Here is a 10,411-nt window from a genome sequence, read left to right as displayed (position 1 = left end):
AGATGTAGACATGGCCAATCTAATTTTAGCAGAGAAGAGAAAGCTACAACAACCATCAGATACTCCTCTTCACAGTCCACTCTTTTGAGTTATTCTGTACATAAGGCATACTCAGACATATATCAGAGGCTTAGAGGATAAAAACTTTTGATGAACATACTATTCTCTTCCATTATTTGCTAAACAGACCTATCTTTGAATGACTGCAGAAAAAAAAAAAAAAAATCAAAAACAGCCACAGACAACTCTACCAACTCACCTCTGCGCTTCTAATACCAACCAAAAACAAGAATGAAAACCCATTCACTGTAATACTCCTTCTGCACATTGTACAATCAGTGACCACTTTATTAGGTACATGTGAACACCTGCTTGTTGATGCAAATAACTAATCAGCCAATCATCTGGCAGCAACTCAATGCATAAAATCACGAAGACATAGTCAAGAGGTTCAGTTGCTGTTCAGACCAAACATCAGAATGAGTAGGAAATCTGATAAAAGTATGATAAAGTGTCACATACACTCAGTGATGACCTAATAAAGTGGTCACTATATGTGACCCTAATACCCTTACTATAGAAGAGCATGGGAAAAGATAACTTCCTGAGAAAATTAAAGCCCAGCCCTCATCAACAGAATAGAAACCAGGCCATTAATGGAAAGTTACCACCTTTCACATTCTCAATCTACATTACTGGCCTCAATCTGAGAATTTAAAAGAGCTATGAGCAACAGCCCTTCCAAATGACCAGGTCCAACTGTTATGTCACAGATGAATCACAAAATCTGACACATTCCTGATCTGGCATTTCCAGTAGTTCGGTAAATTCAACATGTTTGATTGAAACTTTGATAATGACTGTCCAATATTCTGAATGTGAGAGACATGAGCATGTATTAGAATGTAGGTGCTAATGCTGTAGGTCCTTGTTTCTCCTCTGTTAGACAAAGGGATGAGTCAGATAGAAATTTTAAATACAGTGCACTCTGCTTGTAGGAGTCACAATACTCCAGGGCAATTTGATTCTTATTAGCAGTTGATGCTTAACGTGTAGTTCTAAATGAAGGGGTAAATGGGATGTTATGAACAAATGTTTTTCTCTTAATTAATTGTGAAGTAGCCTCATGTGAAAATGTTATTTCATTAACATCATCCGAGCAACCTTCAGACACCTAACAAATTGCAAGGTGCCTGAGAGTTGTAAGAAAACTCCATCCACCCTACCTCTACTATTACTAGTAGAAATGGATTTGTTGGGCTGCTATGGGCTTCAGATGAATGTCAGAAGATGATATGACTGGTTTTGAAACCAGCCTGTAGAGCTCAACCTGCACTCAAGGCCAGTGCTTTGCCAAGTGAGCCATTTAGGAATCTGGACTACCTACTTCAGTTCACAGATGCAGACCATAATTTATTGTATGAAGTATCTAACGTATCTTAGAGTCCTCAGTAGCTGCATAGATGTAGACCACAAATTATTGTGGGAAGTTTCTAATATAAGAGAGGTGAGGGCAATGTTTGTACCAACTGGCATTTAGATGATCCTTCTTTGTTAATGTGTGAACTGTGAATTGTGAATTTAAGTGTGAATTTATTACCACAGCGTAATCTAAGGGGCAACACAGTCATTTTGTAGTTATGTTAGTACGTCACCCACTAAATCACAATTTGATTGGTCTATGTGTTCTCTTTTACTTTGATGTGAAGTGCTTTTTACTTTAGTACGCATGATATTTATATATAGCTAGCTAGTCTACATTCTAATTGTGTATCAATACCAGCTGTGTCTTTACCTTACCTCAGCTAATAAGTATGAAAGTTAGCAAAACAGCAGTTATATAGCTGAACTGACATGTATAATAGCTAAGTAGCTGTTGTTGAAAATAAAGTATCTGTTTACAACATGAGAATTACACCCATCAACATCAGAAGAATGCTTATTGTTAACAGTGGCAAAGTCAGCAGAGACTGAAAGAAATAGTTATATTGCTAGCTAGTCAACAAGCTTCATAGGGATTTTACTATAGGAAGGCAAGGTTTCTGCTATTGAATCCACTATTTACTTTTAAATATGCATTTCTATTCATTTTATATGAGGTAAAGTTAAACTTTCAAGTGTTTAATTCAGCTCTGCTCATGTTAAATAAAACTCTCAGGCTGAGATGTCAATACATCAGTTACAGATTCTTCCTTTCCATTTAACATAAATACAGTACCTTTTTATTCTATGAACTGTGTCAATATGTTTCTGTTGCATGACTGCTACTGTACGCACTGTACACAACAGATGGTAATGTTTAATAGTAATCCTGTTCTAAGACTGTAGCCTGCTTTTAGTGGACTGCAGTGCTGGCCTGTGGTCACAAGGTTCACGCTCCCTAGCCTGGCTTTAAGGGAAAGATTATGCATGCAGTAAGTAATGATACATATTCAATCATCTGATACTTTTTAAGAATGAAAAATAGGGACATATCTTATTTCTCACTTTCTATGACATTTTTGTTTTTTGATGATACTTTTGAGTTGAGGTCACAACTGCATATTACATTTGAAAAATATCACATGCAGCCTTTACAATACTGTTATGACCCGCGGTCTAGGGTCAGGGATCATAACTAAAAATGGTAATTATCCTTTCACCCATCCCGAGCATGAACCAGGCCAGTGACAATGAAGAAAACTTATTTTTCTAGGAAGCAAAATCAAATGCAAACTTCAGGAGGTGGTAATGCCAAAATAATTAAAAAAAAAACACATCTAAGTATTAGTTTCCAGCATCCACTGACCTAACAACAAACCATAAAATAAACAATAGAAAATGTAACCTCCCTAATTGACATAAACAGGGGAAAACACAGAGCTCAAACAAAAAGAAAAACGGCTCCCACTTCCCTATGGAGCTTCCAACGGAGTTAAGTAGTTACAAAACATACTAATAATTAAGTAGTGTACAAAATATATACAAGGAAAATGAGAGGGAAGGACAAACACAAAAGGAAACAACAACCGCCTCTATGTCCTTGGATGTCACAATACAAAATATGACTCATCATACACTCCATTATAGCCCTGTTGTGAAAACAGTAATGCATTCTCCCATTCACCAACAGAATGTACTAAACAAAATGAAAACAGAATTGTTTCATGACATCTGCAATAATAATAAAACTCTGGCTATAACAGTAGGTTAGGCAAATAAAGTGATCAGTTCATTTGAATTAAATCAAACTGCAAAAGTGGTTCATGAAACACAGGTTCACTCTCACATGTTCCATTTACAATGGTATCTGCCAGAAGAGGGTGCACTTTTACCAGTGAGTTTCAGCCTGTGCTGGTTATAAAACACAGAGGATGATGCCATATCTCTTCAGTCACAGAAATGTCTCAAACGAAGAAGGTAGAATTTTATGCCTTCAGCTTTACATCTTTGATAGAATCCATTCAAGTATTTATCTATCAGCATGGATTAGGCTCCAAATATCTAAGCAAGGACTGTTTTCTGTTTTACTGAGAAAGAATGCCAATGAAGAAGTTAATTTTCAACTACGCTACGCAGTAGGGACGTTGAAATGTTTTATTCAAGTCCATTCTCATGGTGGACTTTATCCTAACTATTCACAGTAGTACTCATTGTAGTAGTGTTTATTGTAGAGGCATCAGCAGTGAGATAACACAGTTTGGAAAAGAGCCATTGCTACTGTTTTTCTTCACCACATTTTCTTTGTTAGTCATATTATCCATTGCCTTACATTATTAGAGTGATGCATATTAAAGCATATTAAAATTTGAGTCAAGACTTGTCTCCCCACCATCTGTCATTAAACTGCATATCCATGACAGCCTCGGTTGAAAGAATGATAGTTCAAACAATAATAAACCAATTAACACTTGTGTACACAATTGTCTCTTGTTCTCCACAGAAAACTGCAAACATCAAAACAGGAGACAGACCCTGTAAGCAAGAGTATGATTTAATTGATTTTCCTTCATTTTAATGTGAAACACCTTCACTAGAAAAAGGTCTTTAGCTTCTCCACAGTATCCCTGCAGTCACTGGGAAAATGGCATGAAAAGCCCTTCACCTCCTTGGTTTGAATTAAGCAAACTGCATCACGTGGATGTGCTTTCTGAATCAGTCAAAAAATACGTTTGTGCTAGCATTTTAACTTTAAATTCAATTGTATGTTATCTTTAAGTATCTCCGTAGCAATATTTCATGATGATACCAAATATTATTTGTATTTATTTTCATGTTTTAGCACTCCGAAACTATGGTGTTATATACAATTCTACCTTCTGTAGAACTGTCAATTTTCTGTGATGGTTCGAAAACAACAAACAGGAAAGGTATCCTATCTAGGAAAAGATTTGTGTACACACTTTCAATTTGTTCCTTTTCACTTAAGTGCCAAATAGTTTTGGTGATTCCCACTGAACACTCCTTAAAACAGGTAGTTCATATCAATCACCCTTCTTCCTCTCGAGAAAGCTACATCGCATATTACACTGTTAATGATTTCTATATGAACACCGTTTTTTTTTTTTTTTTTTTCTTTTTTGAATAATAGAGATAGGTCTCTCCTTCTTGAGTAGACCGCATCTGAATTCGTTGAATTATTCATTTTCCGCGTCAGTTCAATCGCCGAACTCGCTTTTCTGAATATCACAGCACGTAAGGGTTTTTTTTTTCCTCCACAGAGCAGTCGAACTGAGACAGCGTACTGACAATCCTACGAATTGCAGAGCGAGACAGAAGCAGCTTGGCAATCAGCATCAGCCATATGAGGCAAGCTATCAACAGTAGGATTTTCGGTTGATCTGATCCGGTTATGCGTCATTTTAAGCAAGGTTGTGTTTGGACTGTAGGCTGTGAGAGAAGCAGTGCATCCTTTTCTTTCTGGGACTTAAAAATGCTGGTGGAGTTGTTTTGGCATCAGAACGGCTGTCCTTTGCCCCTGTTGTGTTAACGCCGGAGTAGACGCATTATTTCTGGTTTATATTGAAAACCGAACACGCATATTGGGTAGAAACGACCTGGAATTCATTGAGACAAGTTCTTTTCAAGATGAGTGGGACCTGCTTTGGGATTACCAAAAACTGAAATTTGACCGCGCAGCAATGCAAATGTCTGTGGGAATACTGCTGCTAAATGCACGGTCAGTGACCGGAGTAATTTTAAAAGAAAGCAAGTATTCTTCGGCTTCGGGTGAGTTAACAATTATTTTTTATAATATTTGTGCATTTCTATCTTTTATAATACCACCACCGCGTTTTACCCTGTAGTTGCAATGTATTCATCTTATATGTTCGATGATGGTGGTGTGAGCTGTGTGCCCGCTTGCGGCATTCAGGCTCTCACCGTGTCATCGATATATCGACTGCGAGCTACGGGTCAGCCTGTCTGCTCAACTCTCGGAATGTAATAATCCAAATAATATAGGAAAAGGGTTTTTAAAACAACTCTTGAATTTAAAAGAACGATAGTAAAATAAAACGTTGTATAGGCACAAATTTCTGTCTCCTTTATAAGCACAATTAGTTGCTAAGGGTAGTTATACTATTTTCACGATTATTTTTTTCCTTTGTTGTCGTTATTGCTTGTGTTGATGCTAAACACACAATAATTCTTATTGTGCTTTGCACATTTTATAAAGCTAATATCCAGTTTACATTGAATTTTAAAATTGGCAGAAATAATGGAAATAACGAAATAACGTTATGTACAGATAAATTCTAAAGTGTGTATTTTGTTGTTGTTTTTTTCTCTTCAAAGGTTATTAAATGGTGCACTGGATTTTTAAAAATCAAAATGCTGCTGCTTGTACTGGTAGCTTTCACCATTCCGAGTTCTTCTTCTAACTCGGATTCTGACCTCTCTGCGGAGACCTGCATTGCTTGCTCTTGCATGTCCATCGAAAACGTCCTCTATGTGAACTGTGAGAAAATTGCTTTGTACAGACCTACACAACTGAAACCCCCTTCCTCCAGCCTGTACCATTTAAATTTTCAAAACAACCTATTGATAATCCTTTACCCCAACTCCTTCCTCAATTTCACTCATGCAGTATCACTCCATCTGGGGAACAACAAACTGCAGAGCGTCGAGGGAGGGGCTTTCCTTGGACTGAGTGCCCTGAAACAGTTGCACTTAAATAACAATGAATTGACTGTGCTCCGTGCTGACACCTTCTTAGGAATTGAGAACTTGGAATATATCCAAGCTGACTACAATTTAATCAGATTTATTGAACGCGGAGCCTTCAATAAACTGCACAAGCTGAAAGTGCTCATCCTCAATGATAATCTCATTCAGAGCCTCCCTGATAACATTTTCCGCTTTGCCTCCCTCACACATTTGGATATAAGAGGCAACAGGATACAAAAGCTATCTTACATTGGAGTTTTAGAACACATCGGCAGAATTGTGGAATTGCAGCTGGATGACAACCCCTGGAATTGTACCTGTGATTTGCTACCTTTGAAGGCCTGGTTGGAGAATATGCCATATAATATCTATATAGGTGAGGCCATATGTGAAACCCCAAGTGACCTGTATGGGAGGCTTTTGAAAGAAACCAATAAACAGGAACTGTGTCCCATGGGAACTGGTAGTGACTTTGATGTCCGGATGCCACCTTTGCAGCCAGAAAATGGACAAACGGTATCTGATGTTGAACCAACTCAGATACAGGGCCTGGTTACCAAAGCACCTAGAACAACCAACCCCTCAAAAACATTAGGGATTGTTGCAGGAAATCTCAACCAAAACTTGACATATCAGACAAGGATCCCTCCAGTTTCTCTCTGCCCACTCCCCTGTACATGTAAGGCCCATCCCTCAGACTTTGGTATCAGTGTCAGCTGCCAAGGGAGGAATATAGAAAATCTTGCAGATCTTATGCCCAGGCCACCTAATGCAAAGAAACTTCACCTCAGCAGCAATTACATAAGAGATATCACCCTAAATGATTTCAGAGGATTTGAAGGTTTGGATTTGTTACATTTGGGCAGCAATCAAATAGTGACGGTTCAGAAAGGAGTGTTTGCCAATTTGACTAACCTTCGCAGGCTTTATCTGAATGGTAATCAGCTAGAACGAATTTATCCTGAAATGTTCCTTGGGCTCACTAACCTCCAGTACTTGTACTTGGAATACAATGCCATAAAGGAGGTATTAGCAGGGACGTTTGACCCCATGCCAAATCTGCAGCTTTTGTATCTGAATAATAACATGCTGAAGAGCCTTCCAGCCTATATTTTTGCTGGTGTCTCTCTTGCCAGGCTGAATCTGAAGAACAATTATTTCCCGTATCTGCCTGTGAGTGGCGTTCTAGACCAGCTCAGAAGTCTCACTCAGATCGACTTGGAAGGCAATCCCTGGGATTGCACTTGTGACTTGGTGGCATTGAAACTGTGGCTGGAGAAACTTAACGACGGTGTAGCCGCCAAGGAGGTAAAATGCGCATCCCCTGTCCAGTTCTCCAATATAGAGCTAAGATTACTAAAAAATGAAATTTTATGTCCCAAGCTCATAGTGAAACCTCCGTTGATCCTGACTGGTCCAACTTCTGTTGTCCCCTCCATGTCTCCTGAAGGCATAGGTAAGATGGCCCCAGGTGGACCTGTCCCCCTGTCCATCATGATCCTGAGCATTCTGGTTGTGCTGATCCTCACTGTGTTTGTTGCATTCTGCCTCCTCGTCTTTGTGCTGAGACGGGCCAAGAAACCCACAGGCAGGCATGAGGGGCTGGGAAACCAGGAGTGCGGCTCCATACAGCTTCAGCTCAGAAAACGTGATCGCAAATCTGCTAAATCGGACGAATTGGGTGGGGAGACTTTCATCCCCCAGACAATTGACCACATGGGTACAAGTCACACGTGTGGGCTGAGGGACTCTGAGTCTTGTTTGGCATTTGCAGACTCTCAACGGCTTTTCCTTAGAAGCGGTGCTGACAAGGACATAGACCCGTTGGATCCTAGAAACAGAGCACTGAGCACTATTGATGAGTTGGATGAGTTCCTGCCGGGAAGGGAATCTAATATGTTCCTTCAAAGTTTTTTTGAAAATAAGAAGGATTTCAACAGCATAGGGGTAAGTGGATTTGAGATCCGATACCCTGACAAACCACAGGACAAAAAAATGAAAAAATCTCTGATAGGGGGAAACCATAGTAAGATTGTGGTCGAGCAACGAAAAAGTGAGTACTATGAACTGAAAGCAAAACTTCAAGGTACACCAGACTACCTTCAAGTGCTAGAGGAACAGACAGCCCTTAGCAGAATGTAGGCTACACATTTTTTCCCACGGTGAGAAAAGTGCCTTTTTGACTTAAGATTTACAAAAATTGTCTGACTATTGAATATCTGGACATTTCCAAGAGGCTGCACAACAAAATCACATAATTTAAGATACACAGATTTACTGCAGTTGTGACTTTGTTGGAAGTAAAGCCTTTTTAAACTAAATTAAGTGATGGTGTGTAAAAATAATAATATGAATATATGGATCATGTTGTTAGACATTGAACTTCAGCCCTTAGCACCAGTAATACATTGCTGCTATTGAATTAAGTACTTTTGGTTTTTTCTTTTTGTATTTTTAATTTTACCAAAACCACTTGGTCTTGAAAAAATTGCTGTACCTCATGTCATGTTTGTGTTTTTTTTTTTTTTTTTTTTGGCTCATTGGGTTGAAGGAATTGGTGGGAAGTGTGAAATACCCAACAACCAAAACTGGAGATCATGATAATGAACTGAAAACAAACAGGTGTGGATCTTGTTATATTATGTATCTAGCAAATTCATCTGCTATAGAGTTTGGATTATAGCTTACCACTGCTGGAGGTCATGCAAGCTTTGAGTTCATTCATAGTGAGGTAGAGCATGTGCTGGCTGAACAGTAATTGTGTTTTTTCTTTTCCAGATTAATGTACATTGTTTATAGAAGGAACCACTGGTTTAACAAAGGTGGCTCCTATTGAAATGTTTGGGCATTACATATGAGGCTCTAAAAGCCCAAAAAACAGCTGCTTGCCATGTAAGCTTTCCTGGATTTCTTTTGTAAGTCTACATTATTTGTATGTGTGGAGGAATTTGTAACAATAACATGTAAAACAACAGACAGCTGATGAAAATTCAGATACTGTATGGATTTAAAAAGGTAAGAACAAGACAAAATGTGCTGGATATTACCACTGTCAGTTTGTAGTACGTTTAACTTCATATTTAATGTATTTTTCTATACAGGGATATTTAAGGTATTGGTAATTGCTTATCAGTATTTAGAATGCTAAAATAATTCAGTCAGAAGTCAGATATTTTGAAAGATGCTTTACTAACCAGACTTCAAATATAGGCCTATGTGTTTTGAACTGAGTTCTAATCAGGATTCTAGTGAGGGTCAGGGGACAGGCAAATCCTGACTAGCAGTAATCCATGACATTTTCACTATTCCGTTGCATGAGCTGAGACCCTTAACAATTTGCTTTCCTTACATACCATAGAAATTTGTCTGTTTTACCATATGCACTAAACTAATTGTGCATCAAAATGATTCACTCTGGATTGATTGTATGAAACATAGCCCTGAAACTGAAATCACTGTATTGGGGGGTGTGGTATTATGTGGAAATTGGAATTTTGATATGATTTTTAATTTACCTTTATTCAAGCACTGATACATTCAAAATTATATCACATACCATGTGCAATATTATACTCAATCATATATGCTTAAATGATTAATTTTGTTCACTCTTTTAAGATTGTATTGTGGAGGTAACTGCTGTTCTTGGGATACTTATTCTGCTTATTTTATGAAATGATTATTTAAAATACTGTTTAGTTAGAGTATATGAAGTAATGAGTATTTTCATTTTAATTACAAGGAAATAGAGTGTACCTTGACAGGTGCACTTTCACTGAAGCTGTATGTGGGTTAGTTGCTGTCACATTCTTTAGGTCTGTTGAAATCAAGGTGTTTTAATTGGCACCTATGTTGCACTGTATTTTTCTTTTGTTCACAAAATTGTCTTGTTCCTTTTATTAAAGTTGTTCCTCGAATGAATTTAAGAGGGTTAGAATGTTTATCAAGAAACCCGGAGAGAAGAAACATTTCATACATTGTTCATTAATAAAATTACTAATTGAACTTTAGAGATATGCAGATTAGTTTAATGGTATTCAGAAATGACCTTGAAGTGTTGTTTTGGGCAGTGAGTTATTTCAATAAAACAAATTTAGCATTGCCAGAGCTATTAAAAAAAAAAAAAAAGCTATGCCAGCTTTTTCACAATTATGAATAAGAATGGCAAGGTAATGCTGGCATGAAGAGAATAAACTGTTTTAGGGGAAATTTAATCCCTATGCATTTGTATTGCCATATACACTGTGTGAACCCACATGCTTTT

General features: G+C 37.8%; 1 protein-coding gene across 1 annotated transcript; it reads left to right on the top strand.

Moving 5' to 3' along the window:
- The first annotated feature begins 4,762 nt into the window (after positions 1 to 4,762).
- LOC118775050 (SLIT and NTRK-like protein 4) lies at positions 4,763 to 8,382 on the top strand. The gene is made up of 2 exons (XM_036524745.1): positions 4,763 to 5,208; positions 5,776 to 8,382. Exon 2 carries the CDS (start codon positions 5,812 to 5,814, stop codon positions 8,287 to 8,289), a length of 2,478 nt encoding a protein of 825 aa, XP_036380638.1. The 5' UTR covers positions 4,763 to 5,208; positions 5,776 to 5,811; the 3' UTR covers positions 8,290 to 8,382.
- The last annotated feature ends 2,029 nt before the right edge of the window (positions 8,383 to 10,411 follow it).

The sequence above is a fragment of the Megalops cyprinoides genome, chromosome 3 (genome assembly GCF_013368585.1).
Source record: "Megalops cyprinoides isolate fMegCyp1 chromosome 3, fMegCyp1.pri, whole genome shotgun sequence".
In the NCBI taxonomy this organism is placed as follows: domain Eukaryota; kingdom Metazoa; phylum Chordata; class Actinopteri; order Elopiformes; family Megalopidae; genus Megalops; species Megalops cyprinoides.
Note: the sequence above shows the minus strand (reverse complement) of the source record. Positions and strands in the feature narration are given on the sequence as shown.

Excerpts from the sequence above, each read along its gene's own strand:
- LOC118775050 (XM_036524745.1), top strand. The coding sequence starts at position 5,812 with ATGCTGCTGCTTGTACTGGTAGCTTTCACCATTCCGAGTTCTTCTTCT.